This window comes from Humulus lupulus, chromosome 5, assembly GCF_963169125.1.
Source record: "Humulus lupulus chromosome 5, drHumLupu1.1, whole genome shotgun sequence".
Taxonomy (NCBI): Eukaryota; Viridiplantae; Streptophyta; class Magnoliopsida; order Rosales; family Cannabaceae; genus Humulus; species Humulus lupulus.
The window spans coordinates 172,499,611-172,514,979 of NC_084797.1; the positions used below are offsets into that span (position 1 = coordinate 172,499,611).

At 33.4% G+C, this 15,369-nt stretch overlaps 1 protein-coding gene and 2 long non-coding RNA genes across 3 annotated transcripts; 1 reads left to right on the plus strand and 2 right to left on the minus strand.

Annotated features, from left to right (window-relative positions):
* Positions 1 to 2,240: 2,240 nt before the first annotated feature.
* Positions 2,241 to 3,692, plus strand: LOC133833836 (uncharacterized). Its single transcript, XR_009893161.1, has 2 exons — positions 2,241 to 3,169; positions 3,441 to 3,692. It is a non-coding gene; the product is annotated as an uncharacterized LOC133833836 (long non-coding RNA).
* Positions 3,693 to 10,637: 6,945 nt separating this feature from the next.
* On the minus strand, positions 10,638 to 11,844 carry LOC133833837 (uncharacterized). The gene is made up of 3 exons (XR_009893162.1): positions 11,560 to 11,844; positions 11,326 to 11,426; positions 10,638 to 10,752 (listed from the first exon to the last, which is right to left on the minus strand). It is a non-coding gene; the product is annotated as an uncharacterized LOC133833837 (long non-coding RNA).
* Positions 11,845 to 11,852: 8 nt separating this feature from the next.
* On the minus strand, positions 11,853 to 13,439 carry LOC133779696 (uncharacterized). Its single transcript, XM_062219625.1, has 3 exons — positions 12,895 to 13,439; positions 12,707 to 12,779; positions 11,853 to 12,049 (listed from the first exon to the last, which is right to left on the minus strand). The coding sequence occupies exons 1-3, from the start codon at positions 12,991 to 12,993 to the stop codon at positions 11,853 to 11,855; spliced, it is 369 nt and encodes a 122-aa protein (XP_062075609.1). The 5' UTR covers positions 12,994 to 13,439.
* Between the last annotated feature and the right edge of the window lie 1,930 nt (positions 13,440 to 15,369).

Genomic DNA, 15,369 nt, shown 5'->3' on the forward strand with positions numbered 1-15,369 from the left:
GATGCTTGGGATGAGTGTGAGGTGTTGATAAGTTTGTTTTTGGGCTTGGGAAAGATTTGGACAAGTTTGGGGTTGAAATGGTAGAAGGAAATCGCAGGAAGCGATTTTTGGTATTGCTGGTCTGCAACTAGCGCTACAGCGCTAGTCAGTGGGCGCTGTAGTGCTAGCCCCTGTTTCTGGGGGGTGTGGTTCTGCTTGTAGCGCTACAGCGCCCTCTTTAGAGCGCTGTAGCGCTGCACTGTTCACAGAAGGGGATTTTTGGACTTTTGTTGAGGGATTTTGACCTAGGGTTCGGGGCTCGATTCCACCACTTTGTTTTGGGGATCTAGGACTTCCCGGGGGCTCGGGATTGGTCCCGAGGCTAGGTCTTGGACTTGAGGTTTGGTAATGACTTTGACTTATGGATTTTGCATAGGTGGGCGCTAGGGCTCGAGTAGGATCGTGCTCAAGGAGTCAGGTGATCAAGGCTATCGAATTTAAAGGTAAGAAAACCGTAACACCCAAGATCAGGGCATGGGCCCACAGTGCTATTGCAGGGCATGGCCGTAGATTGTATTATGTGCAAATCTATAACCTTAAATGAATTATTATATGTTTGAATGATTATTTCGAAATGTACTATATGTGTGATTATAATGAAATGACCGGCTAATGCCGAGAGCGGCGAAGGCCGGGTACGGCCTTGGGGCCGGAAGTAACACTCAGCACATGGGGTGCTTATAGCCAGGGTGGGACCCAAGGGATACATGAGTTATCCTTACGGTGAGGACCGAGACCCCAGGCTTTGGTAAGGCCTCTGGGGCGGCAAGGCCGTGCTTGTTCATTCTGATGGTTTTCCTATTTATCAGTGGATTATGTCAGCTATATTCTATGCATATGTTATGTACTATTTGGGTTTTCTTGCTGGGCTTCGGCTCACGGGTGCTCTGTGTGGCAGGTAAAAGCAAGGAGTCAGTCAACCGGCCATGAGTATGGAGAGCGTGGGGGCGGCGCGTACATGTTCGGCCTGCCCGACTGCTTTGGTTGGGGGCATTTTGTATATGGTTGTATTAACTTATTCTTTTGATAGTTAACCTGGTGTAAATCTATTTTTGAGTTGTAAATATTTTGTAAACCTTATTTTTGGGATCCCAGATGTTTGATACTTAATGTTTTCAATGAAACTAAACATTTTCAAAGAGTACAGCCTTAAACTCTGGTTTAGTCACACTTTTGGTTTTAGAAACCACGCAGAGTTAGTCAAAAGCACGATTTCTGTTTTAAACTCACTTAGTAACGACTCTAAGGTAGTAGGGCGTTACAATATCAATGCTATGCGCTGAAATTTGACGAAAATTTTGGTGAGCCATAACTTTTTGCTTAAATGTTCGTTGTAGTTAATTTTTTTTTTGAATCTTAGTATTTTTTTTTCGAGATCTACATATTTAGCATATTTAAAGCCTTAAATTTTTGATGTAGAACACAAAAATTAATCATGGGTGCATATTAATGGGAAGAGTGTTTATGAAAGGGGTATTTTTATCCAAAACATGGTTGTGACACATTAATGAGAGGAGTGTTTACGTTGACATATTAAAAAAATTTCCTATGTTATGATGCATAGAACCTAAAATTTCCCCTTTTAAGTGTATATTCGCTTTAGAAGCATAGAATGAGTGACGACTTATTTTGTTCATTTTGAATACCAATACATGATAAAATTTAAGCACAGATATTAGGATCTATATTTTGGGTTAACTTAACACATCAAAAGATCAATATGAGTAAATAATTAACATCATCATTATGTCAGAATTTTTTGTTTGAATTGAAAAACAAATGGTATTAATCCCACATGATTTTTGAGAGGTTTTATTTTTCTTTTTTAGTCTATATAAGGGAATCATGACCTAGTAATTTAAAATATAAAAATTCCTTGCTTAAGGGTATATAAGTATATTAATTATATTTATATTATGGTTTTACTTAAAAGTTTTATATTTTTAGTGTGGTAGAGTTTGAATATATTTGATTCGTGTCATTCTTCTTGGAAGGCGGCTAAGCATCACTATAATAGTCTGTTGGACAAAAATTAAATGCAATAATATATACTATAAATTCTATTAGCACAAATCTGAAAAGATTGTAATTACTTTTTTGGGATGCGAAATATTAAAAATTGTACTTAATTAATGGTAAATTTAGATATTATCATATGCTTGAATTTGTAAATAAGAACACAATCCAGCCCCATATGGGAATCAAACATTTAAAACCAAAAGTTTAGAGATCTAGTACTTATTTGATGGCTGAGAAAAGGCCACCAGCATCTTTCCTCAGGGCTCAAAGAATAATTGCCCTTATCTGATCCATAAAGACAAGTAGAAAAGCAGATTCAAAATGTCATGTCACATTATTGGCAATTGAAATTTAATTATAAAAAGCCCACTTATTATTGCACTAATGCCCTATAAAAAGAGCGATCAAAACATTTCCATAGCACCAAGCAAAGCAAGAGAAAGAGTTGGTCATCAAGGACAACCAATTCACTATTCTCTTGCCTTCAGTTGAAATGGCCTCACTCCAATGTAACAGGCCCACACATGAGACCTACCAGCAGAAATGCCATGGCAGTTCCTCTTTGGGCCAGAAAATGTCCGGGATGGCTAGCTGGGTCAAGGGAGGCAATAGCACCACACAGCAGCTACCCTGCAAGCCTCTGCCCACCTACCAAACCCACCATGTAGCAACATCCAAAACCCAGACTCAGTACTACAGTAGCCAGGCCCAGGCCCACCATGGGCAGGGCTTAGTCAAACCACACAAGGCCCAGTGTGCCAACATGACCAGCGGTGGCCACAACACCCACGCTTATGGCCATAGCAACCACAGTCACACCAAGCACCATGCCACTAGTGGAGTGGCATGTCAGTGTGTGAACAAAAGTAACTGACTCCACAGTAAGAGTGTGAGCCACAGCCATAGCCAGGGCCACAGCCACAGTCACAGCTGCAGCCACGCAACTAGTGGCCGGGCATGCGGTAGCCAAACAGCCGCCACGTTACAGCAGAAGAAGGAGCCAAACTTGTTTAGGAGGATCAAGAACCGCATATCCGGAAATAGTAGCTGCAGTGACAGCAGTGACAGCAGCGACAGCGACAGCGACAATGAGTGTTGCCGCCAAAGGAAGGTGATCAGTTTTGTTACTTAATTTATATATATATATATGTTATGTATATTTTCAAAATATGAAATAATAATTTCTTTTTAATCCCCTGCATATATCCAATACAAGTGATTAAAAATGAATTTAGTCATTATAAATTTAGCATAAGAAATATGTTTTTTTTTTTTAATTTGGAATATATGAGAAATGTAAAGTTAAAAACATAAACAGAAAATTATGAGTTTACACTTATTGCTGTTTCGTTGCGTGTAATGTAAATTTGTGGTGTTGGCAGAAGTAAATGAATGATTCGTGGGAGCTGAAAAAGATCACAATATATATATATATATATATGACGGATCAGTACGAAGAAGAAGAATCATTATCTCACGTATGAGATATTATTAATAAGTGAATAATAATAAATATGTAATCGCGTGATTAAAAGTCAAAAAAAGGTAATATTAATTATTAAATAAGAAAGCCAGTCGTTCTTATCATGACTTGGCTAACAAATTGTAATCAATGCAATTTTTATCGTTTTTCAGTGTCGTGGGTATTTAACAAGCAGTACTTTTCTTCCTTTCGTGCATAACTGCACATCCTTAACTAAACATGCAGAAATCTTTTTTATGATGGAAAATTGTGAAGAAGTATTATACAACATGTACAATGAAAAAAAGAAAAGAAAAGAACTAACATATATATTAAGAGTAGTGAAGTTTTTGAATTTATAGAATGTTGTTGATTAAATGAAAATATATCCATTTAATTTTAATATAGTTTGAATTGAAGTGTAGCTAAAAACAAAACATGAACTATTATGGATAAAGTAGGTTGTACTACCACAGCTGTACCTACAATGTCAGTCCTCCCTCTCATATAATTAAACTCAGTTGCTTTGACTAAAAGGTGTGAACTAAGAAAACCATTCAAATAGGTGTCTTCTATAGTTCACATGCGTCGCTCACTCTTATTGTAGCAAGAGTATCTGTATAATTTTTAATCAAAGAAACGTTCATATTGTAGCAAGAATATCTGTATAATTATTAATCTTTCTCGTAATATATATGAATATGTAATAAATTTTTAAACATATTACTCACTTTTAGTAATAAGGGATTAAGCAGAGAGTTCCCCAATTTTTACCTACTATCCATAAATTTACAAAACACTATGAAACAATCAAATAATACCACATAACATTCATCGTTATTTCTCCTTAATACACGTGCGAGTCCCAGATCCTAATTTTTCACTAATAATCATTAATCTTTGTTATAATATATCAATATATCATACAGTTTATGATAATATACATTTCAAAGTGTTAAGTCTTTTCAAATTCACCTACAATATAACAATATTATGTGAAGATATTAACTAGACAATAAACAAAAATTAAATTCTAAAATCATATCTCATTAAACTAATAAACTAAGAAATACAAACTTTCAAAATAAAAATTATGTCAAAATAATCAATTTAACATATTTCTACAACAAGATTTTAATTAACACAATGTACAATTTAAAATATTTACAAAATTGAAATAATAAATTATAATATTAATATTAATTAAAATATATATATAAATTGTTTAAATCACTCTAAACTAATCTACCACATTTTAGTTATCACTACTAACATTATTCAATATACTTAACTCTATAATATACAAAAAAATAACACAAACTAAATATAGGATAATGTAATTTTCGACCAAATATTAAAAAAAAAATCCAAACCTTAGTTAGAAATATATTTTACAGGATCATAAATATTTTCATGCATTTTTCATATATTAAACAAATTAACTTATAAAAAAACCTAGAAACAGGTTTCTAACGAATTTCATAAAGTAAATCAAATAACAGAGTTTAAGAATCTTACTTTTAGGCATAAGATATTGAGACTTATTCCTTTACTCACTCCAACCATTGTTCCTTTCTGTCGTAGAGTAATAACAAGAGAGTGATGAACTAGATCTTCAAACTACACAGTATTCAATAATTTCCTTTAATCACCTAGACTATGGTGAGAAATTCTCAATACATGAGTTGGGAAAATTATGGAGGAGAAGAGAGTAGTGATGGACAGCTGCTATAAGTCTCTTTTGAGTCTAAGTTTTTACTTTTTCACACTTACTTGACAACCTAGACTTAAGTCCCTATTTATAGCAACATTTTAGGGTTAATTTAATTTAATTAAATAATTAAAATGGATATTTGCGGCATAAGTACCCAATGTTTGAGTTTTGTACGCGGCATAGACCCAATGTTTATTTTTAGTGGCAAAAGTACCCAAAGTTAGTAAAACTGTAATTCCGTCAGCCTCATTTGTTAGGTTCCGTTTTGTGATGACTGGACCAACACATGTCACTTCGTGATTGGTCCAACTCAATAATATTTTAAAAATAATTATGATTTGGACCAATAAAACCGTGACACGTGTCTGCCTAACGGATGAGACTGACGGAATTATAGTTTTACCGACTTTGGGTACTTTTGCCACTAAAAATAAACATTGGGTCTATGCCGCGTACAAAACCCAAACATTGGGTACTTATGCCGCAATTATCCCTAATTAAAATGATAGCTTAAAATCCCTATATTCTTGAATATTAGATATTTTGCTAAGCCTTGAATTTTTTCAATTTTTTTATTAAAAAAATAAAAACCTTTTAAATTCAAATACTATTATTTTTTATAATTATATAATATAACAAAACCCTTATTAATTAATTAATTAATTATAATATATATTATAAACATATTTCATTATATATGAAATATGTTTTATTAAAACTTTATATATAATTATAATTACATTTACACAATAATTAATTAAGTAATTAAATTATTTATTCAAATTAACTAATTATAATTTGAACCTTGATTTAATACCATTTATCAATTTAACATCAATTTGTCATAATTAATAAATTTGCCCAAAATTTTATTTTCTTCTCTAAATTCCACATTTTAGTAAAATTGTCCAAAATTGACACAAAATAATTTTGGCAATCCTAATTGATAATTAAATCAATTAATCGAGGCTATCTAGATGATTTAATCAAAGATATTGTGGGGACCACGGACCCATGAATTCAAGCTCCATTAAGTTACTGTAAAATTATTATCGAATAATTTCACTACATTATTAATTCATCGTGACTCCACTAAAGACTCGGAACTCTTGAACTCATAGAACGCTTTACACTTAAAATAAATACGTTATTCATTGTTACAACCATAGTTTGACATTCAATCATTTATAGATGATCTACAATTGAGTCGGGTATAGATTACTGTTTTACTCCTCATTATATTTTATCCTTAAATACCACTAAGTTCCTTGTAAATGATATTTTCATGAACTTTAATCACAGAAATGAGTACTCAATCATTTAATTCATTGAACCAAGCTATAAGGTGATCATTATTTCACTTCTTGCTAGAAGCTATTTATGTTCATATCTATTATTAACACTCCCGCTCAATTATACTACCAAGTCCCCAAGATGTAAGTATGGGCTAGTTCGTAGGGTAAGCTGGTAACGAACAAATCAAATGACTTGAATAATACGTTCAGTTAGAATACTAACCACTCAGAATTAAGATTGAATTGACTTATGGTCAACTTTATGATATGACTATATTAGATAATAACAATACATTTGCTTATCTATCTAAAGTCAATATTGGTCTAATCTGATGTAACAAATACGTCTGATCTTATCTATTTTGCTAATATTCTAGAAAGAACATAACACTACAATGTGTAAGTAGATCATATCGTAGATTGGCAAGTTCGTGTAAATCATGTGCACTGACTAAGTCATTATAAATATGATTGTTACACCCAGATTTCGAACATGAGAAGTTATGATCCCGAAATCTAGGCTCGTTAGGTGTAAGCTCGAAATATGCGCGATCATCATATGATCCTTCAGTCAGACTGCTTTGTTGTAAATAACGACCTCAGAAAGCTCGAGGTGTGTAGCCTCGAATATGCTCTGAGCTCGCAATAAACCATGGTTCGATATATATTTCCTTGGTGTCTCTTGTCAGATGAGATGGTTCGAGCCCGAGAAGTGTAAGCTCGAATGTGATGACTTCGTCAGTGGTTACTTGTTCCGTAGGCAAAGTTAGGCGACGAGCTCGTAATTGACTGATAGCCTCAAAGATGTAATGAATTCCGTATCCGAAATAATCGGTTATATATGAACGTATTTATTGTTGTAAAATCCCAATGTTTAAGGGATATTATCCAATTTGTTATCCGATCCCATATTTTATGGGATGCTTCCGAGTACGTAGGAAATAATGCATTAAATAGCATTATATTATTTGATTTACAAAATATCTTCCCGAAATATGTGGGAATGAATTCTGAATCATTCTCTATAAATAGAGAAGGGAACCCCATTTGTAAGGGGATGGAAATTCTGAGATCTTGAGAAAAAACTCTGGGCAACTATTCTTTGAAAACTTTCCAGAAAACTCCCAAGTGTTAATAACACAGACTCGTGGACTAGGCAGATTTAACTGCTGAACCACGTAAAAATCTCATGTATTCATCTTCTTTCATTTCCTCTGATTTTTTTTTGTTTAATTGCTCTCCTTTTCAAGTTGACGAAAAACGATATCAACAATGATTAACTATATGCTCAGGATTTAATAGAAGTTTATATTAAACAAATATTCATGAAAATAAAAAATGTGAGCAAAGTGATTGACCAAGTAAAAAATGATTTATATTATTTTATTGATAATGAAATGCGATTACAAAGAAATTGAGTTTTAATTAGGGCATAAAACCCCAACAACCTAAGATGCCTCCAAATCAATGTCTCAAGCTCCTTTGATCTTCTATAAAGATTACCCACCCTATTTTCAACCTAAAACATCCATAAAACAACATACATTTTTCAATTTTCTCAAACTTTAACAAAATAAAAATTAGGGCAAAATACTTCAAATTACTTACCAATACCAAGCACCCAAAGTTCCTCTTAATATTAGATGAAAATGGTGATGAAAAAGACCCAAAAACCTTCAATTCTAACAAAAATGGACAATGGTGGTTGGTTCAATGGCTGGCCGAATGGAAGAATAAGAAAGAAGAGGGGGGAAAAGAGATAAAAGAAAGCAAGGGAAAGAAAGAGGCTATTGGGCGGTTCCCCACGGACCCGTCGAGAAAGGCTCCATTTTAAAAAAAAAAAATACATACCTATCTCGCGCAAGCCAACAGGGCCCCGGCTAGACAGGCCTACCCCTATTTATTTTTTTAAAAATATACCTATATATCTCAGAGAACACACACGGGCTCACGCCGAGATTGGTATGATAGATTAGGCCAATTTTTTTTGTAGTGCTTGTAACTTCGATGTGTACTTCCACTTATGGTCTTCTCTGTTTCAAGCTTTTCCACTAGAAATGTTCAATCTTGAAAGATGCTAATGCAAATTGGGCAAGTTGTGCCAATGATAGGTGTTCTAGCTAGTACTGATTATTGTAATTTCTTAGAGGCAGTCTAATATGTGCATGTAGCTAGTTTACTCTTATAGTCATTGCGATTTCTTTGTTTTTTTTTTATACATGGTGATATGTTATTTTTGTTTCCAAGCTAACTGTGCAAAAATTTTATTAAAACAAAAGGGCCCTTTAATTGGTTTCCTACTGGGCTTTATAAGCTCACCCATATCTATCCCTTTCCAAGAAGTATTCCCTTTGAGGCTAATGGATTCCAAGGTAATCATTAAGTTGGATTTTGAAAGCCATTTAGCTTAGCCCCACTCTAGTATTATAAATTGTTGTTTAACTTTTGAGACTAGCTAGATTATGTATTTGGATTTAGATTATGTTCCTTAAATGGTCAGTGTATCAACTTTAGCAATATCTTAGACCATCTCCAATGGGAGATATAACTATTGTGCTATATTTGGCAAAAAAAAAATAGTATGTGGTATATTTGACACAATTTTTAGCATTATGCTCCAATGCACAATTATAAAAGCTGATGCAAAAATAATCTTTCATTAATGCTTATTTGATATTTATTAAAAATATAAAGAAAGTAATAATTTTTCTTTATATTTTATTGTTGATAGTTAGAGATAATAATAAGGTTTAAAGTCTAGCATTTAATGGTGATCATTAAAAATAATAAAAAATAATTGAGTTGTGGAACCTGACAGCTTTGGGGAAGTATGTTTGGGCTATTGCAACAAAGAAGGAGAATCTTTGGGTGAAATAGATCCATTCGGTTTACCTTAAGGGATAGCATTGGTGGAAGTATGAGCCTCCCTTGCATTCTAGTTGGTATTGGAAAAAGATCATAGGAGTGAAAAATAGATTGAAAGAATCACTACAAGAAAAAATACTTTTAATAACACCGAAAATGTGTTATCAAAACATACCATAACACTTTCTGATGTGTTAAGACCGACTATGTTATTGTAGGTCAGGGTACTTTACATAACACTTTATCATTGTTATACAGATGTGTTATTATATTATCAACGATAACACATTTTCTGTGTTATTTTAATATATAGACAAGTGTTTAATTATGTTATTTATAGTCGATTATATAGCACATTTCAATACTTATAAATTTGTGTTATACTACGCTTTAGTATAACACTTTTTTTGTGTTATACTTTTTTGTGTTATACTATACTTTTGTATAACACATTTTTTCTGTTATACTACACTTTAGTATAACACATTATTTGTGTTATATAATGAAGTTTGCATAACACAATTCTTTGCATAAAAAGTGTTATTGTAATAGATATTATAACACAATTTTTGTATTATTTTAATATTTAGATAAGTTTAAATTCTCATTATATATTTTATTTATATAACACTAATTTATTCTATTATATTTTAATTTTTTTATATAATTAAAATTAGCTTTCTAATATATACTAGCATCATCAAATGAACTTGATTTTCAAATAACAAAAAGTAAGAACATTCAACATTGTATTAACAATCCACAAATTAGTTTAAAACATTCAACACTGTCATCAACAACAAAATGTTCTTTAAGTATTCAAGGAGTCTTAAATATTCAACATAGTTAAAAGTTACTACTTTCAACACAAAGAAATAAACAACAGTTGCAATGACTGTACAGTTGCAGGGAGACGGTCCAGTGGTCAGCAATGACTGTACAGTTGCAAAGAATGGGTAGTAATCCCAGACACATTAGAAATATTAGCCACATCCTCGATAGATTATATGTCTACCATGCCACCAAAACGTGAACTGAGACAACAAAACTCCACTGTTGAGAAAAGCAACACAAGTAAAAGCTTTATTGTTATGTTAACCTCTGTAGTTGATGGCCTGAAGTCACACAGTACCCGAAGGCCAGAACCTGATGTTTTCAACAAATGTATGCAAACAAATAAGTTGAGGCTTTTACATGCAGATCTCAAAAGAATCAGAAAGTAACATGTCCCAAATGACCCCAAACATAACACAGGAAAAGAACAGTATTTACCACACTCAACTCTCCAATTACCCACTCACAACAGTTTCTTGAGCATGAAATGAGCTGCCAATGCCCATTAAAGCAAAACACACCGCCTATAGCATAAAGAAAAAAAATATCAATAGAAAGAACAAGGTAAACCAAAAAATTTATAGAAAAATCAAACAAGCCTATCAAGAAAAGAAACTCTTGGCAAATTTTTAAATCATCAAAACACAACCAATTGAAGATTCCCATTTGTGCCAACTCCAAAGTGCAAAAAATAGTTAACAGACCTTAAAGCCAATGTACAGTAAAACATATTTCAACAGAAAAATGCATGGAGACCATATGGTCAAATGTCCATTCAGCATTCATAAAGGACTAGTCCATATCATGTCTGAACTAGAGAAAATGGTTCAGTAAGACTAAAAATGTGACCAAACCAAGTTCAATACCATAAATTGCATAGAAATATTAGGATTTTGAAAGATTGGTACTGCACTTGACACTTAAAAACAAAGGAATCATTGTTTCCCCCCTTGGAATAGGAACCATCCAATTTTTATTCCCTCTAAAGAACCATTTGAATAGCAAGAATCACAAGCTATTATACTGTTTTTTTTTTTTCAGGTTTCAGCATTATACCTGAATCAACTACCCCTAATTCCAAGATAGATAAATCTTACCAGGAACAGATGGCCCAAATTTGACTGTATCCTAGGATAATCTGTATGCTTGATGCTACTATCAAAGCACCTTGGACTGCTCTCATGGTGTTGAGAAATCTCTAGAAAAATGTACAAGAAAAGTAAGCTTCCTTACAACACATAGATAGCAAAGAAGTCATAACATAAAAGAATTCTTTAGTGATATCAAGGAAAAGGAAATGCCTTATTCAAGAATAGAAGGGTTGCACTTACGATATGAGGGTCCTCAATACTAGCCAATGAGGAATCATGAATGATAGATATAATAGGGACCATGAATGCATAAGACCCTCCAATAACAGTAGGCAGTCTGGTTCCAAAGAGAGTTTGAAGAAGTGTGTTAATTCCTTCAACAAACAGTAGAGTCTGTACTACTCTGACTTTATCACCCTGATGAAATTTTATTTTTCAAAGATGGTTCATAAAATCATTAACAAAGTTTCAACTTTGATACATAAACAACTCCAAAAACTTGACTTTATCAGTGTCGATATACACGACATAGATTAAGAATATGAAGGGAGAATAATACAGAACTGATTTCTCACACTTGGTGCAGTCGTCCAGTGTTGAGGATTTGGTATTGCTGCTATACTATCACTTACGAAAGTTAATGTAGCTGATTCTTGTTGTACATAAGCTGTTATTAATGGTGGTGCTTCTCTCATTACCCATAATAAAAAGGCTGAGGGGATCGATGAACCTAGAAGCACACAAAAGTGAATAAAACAAATCAACAGACAATTTACCAATTCTCCCAAGAGCATTTTACTAGAGAGAAGAACAATCTTTTAACCATGTTCAACCTGTAAGAGCTATTATTTATTATCAACAAGAAAATTTACATCTAACTCTGCTAATCAATGCTTAACTCCAAGTAATCATTAGGGGGGCTAAGGAGAGATCTAACAATAGAACCTTGGCAATCTATATGTTTTGGAAGTTCCATTTGTTTCTATATGTTTTGTCATTACATTTTTTTTTCTTGAATAAAATGAAAATAAAACCTGAAGAAACCCTCTTGGCTGGTCAAGAGTTCTTAATATAAAATGGGAATTTCTTTCGATACAAACTTCTAGCAGGAAATTTGTAATGGATAATCTCAAGAGAATATAATAGTGAAGCAAATGTCCTAACAAAACACTTGAGGATTTGTCTAGTCACATCTATAAAACTGCTAAAGATGCAACCATTACCACATGAGATAAAAATATTCTAATGTAGAGAGAAGAATGATAGCATAGAATCTTCTCAGTCGAAGAATATAGTGGCCAAAATTACTTTGTGTTTATGTAAAACCATCAATTGAATAAGGTTAACTCATTAACTGAATTTGGAAGGGTTAGTTAGCATTACTTACCTACAAAGTAATACACAATTAGAAGAGATATACAACCACCATTCACTTCCTGGTCATGCCAGTGATAAAGCATCTGCAATTTTTTTTAAAAAATTACGAGAAATGAACTGCTAGAGATCTATTAGACCGAGTTAGATGTTTGAATGAAAAATGGGATGGCATTACATGCCCTATAGATAGGAACTTACAGGAATGTCAGTTAACAAAGCCACAAAATCATTAGAGGTGAAACATATAACACAAACAACAACTAAACCCGCAACCTGCAAACCCAAAGTTACATTCATTCAGGACAACTTAACAGCTTTCATGAAAAAAAAAACATGGAAAGTGCTCATTAAAAGGTTTTCAATTTATATGCCAAAAAAAAACCTTTTGAGCAATCTTATATCTGGATAAAGTTGAAAAGTAAAGCATGTTTAGCATCAGAGATGGCAAAACTCAAAGCAGCTAAGAAAGAAGGTAATATCATATTAAGAATGAATTGGAAAAAAGTACCTTCCAAAGCTCTGAAGCTCTTTCAGTTCTGACTTTGCTCATTTTTAGGCATAGTAATATTCCTTGAAAAAAAGAAAGACAAAAAAAAATTATAACTTAAATAATAATAATAATAATAAAGGACCCAAGTAATTTGTTTTGATCGTAAAAAGTATTCACCGCACCACAGAACAGAATAATCAAACAATAATTAACATGCATTAATGGTAAAAGAAAACATGTGTAAAACAACCTGTGCTTTTCCAATTTTTGAAAAATCAAACATATGGAAAAGTGTCCAAATAGTGACTTCTCCTGAGAGTTCATTATATATAAACACTTTGACCTTATGATGAAAAATACAAATAACAAAATCCATTAAAAATAGACTCTAATGATCATGATTTTATTTTTTCTCTAGGATTTCTTTGGAAGGAATTAAAACCATCAGTTTCTGAGAAAAAATGGGTAACTCAAACTTTCTGAATCAATTGAAATAATCTGAGTCAATATTAACACCTCAATGTAATAGAGAAAATCAAGGAAGCATCAGTGTTGAATTTGAAATTACATGTGAGGTCCTGTTAATTTGGGGCAAATCCTTTACTTTTACTTGACATATTTTATAGTTTTATAACTGTCAGAAATTATTATTTTATTTATTGTAAATGAAATACATCATTCTTAAATTGCATATTCTCGTAAATATGGAAGCAAGTGGAATTCCAGTTCTTTTAAGTATTAACCTTTATATTACTTCATTCAACTAAAAATAAGTCAATAGCATCTTGTGAAGTGTAATAAGTTCTGACACCATAATACAAAAACTGTGTATTGGGTCATCCCATCAAGCAAAAGTAACCAACAATGACCTAATTAGTTCCTACACCGAAACAAAAATTACTAGAAAATGAACAAAACAGATGATAACTAGAACTTCTGACAATTGAAAGCAGATAAACTTGAACGAAAATTGCTTACCATAACAAGCTAGTGCTCTAGCTAATAAAAGCATTGCTCCTGCAAAAACCTCTACATATACCTGCGTAAATCAATAATATTGGAATTTTTGCATACAATTATAAGAAAAAATTGAAACAATAAAAATGATTGAGCCTTCCGCTATACTGGCTATAATGCCTGGTATGTAACTGTGTTGGAAGCCTAGGAAAAAGAGATTCAGCGTAATTATTAACCATTTCATATGTATTCATGTCATAATAAAAAGAAAAACTAAGATCAATTCATAGTCAGGAAAATCTAGACAACATTCTATTATAATACCAAGGAAAGAAAAATACAAAATGTATCGATATGTGCATAGTGCATACCTGTAACGCCCCAAACCCGAGGGACCGTTACGGTGTGCCTCGTAAACAGTGCTAAACCCGCTAACCGAGTCATTTGGCCAAAATCCTGAACTAAGTATGATTAGCGATTTAGGGATTAAAACTTTGGTTAAGATGTAACGTTTCACTAGAACGTTTAATTTATACTTTGGGATCCCGAAAATAAAGTTTCAGAGTTTATTACAGAAAATATTTACAACAGGCCGTTCTAAGCGGCAAAACAGGGTTCAACCCTAGTTCCACTTTAAACCTCGGCCGTGGCGGATGAGCAGCTGCATATGTACACGTCATCACCTAAGCTCTCCAACTCAAGGATGGTCCAGCTTCCTCTTGCCTTTACCTGCACCACGTAGCACCCGTGAGCCGAAGCCCAGCAAGAAAACACAGTATAACATGATATAGTATCAACAACAACCACAGTTGCCATTCGGAACCAACGGTCCATACAGATAGGTGACAATAGCCAAAAGTCACAATATTGAGCATCGCTCCCTCTAGCCATGTGACGATATGGTCACCAGGGCTTAACTGATAAGTGATTCTTTCTTAAGTTTGATTAGGACAGGTGCAAGGTGATTAGTCACCAACATAACCTTCCTCATGACTCTAGAGTCGAAACTATGGACAACGTCCCTTAGCCATGTGACAAACGGTCACCGGGGTCATATACCTTGGCTATAGTCATCTGGTCGTAGACCAGGCAAGCGCTTATAGTTCTCATTGACCTTCCGGTCGGTCTAGCATTAATACCCCATATGAGTCATTCAATGCCGACCTTGATTGGATCCAATCTTTATTTGGCCTGGCGTTCACAACGCACTGCCACTTCTGACCCTT

Bases quoted from the DNA above. Each gene is read 5' to 3' on its own strand.
- LOC133779696 (XM_062219625.1), bottom strand. From the start codon at position 12,993: ATGAATGTAACTTTGGGTTTGCAGGTTGCGGGTTTAGTTGTTGTTTGT. The intron at 12,780-12,894 runs GTAAGTTCCTAT...AAAAAATTGCAG, and splicing joins CTTTGTTAACTGACATTCCT to ATGCTTTATCACTGGCATGA. The intron at 12,050-12,706 runs GTAAGTAATGCT...GTGTGCTTCTAG, and splicing joins AATTGTGTATTACTTTGTAG to GTTCATCGATCCCCTCAGCC.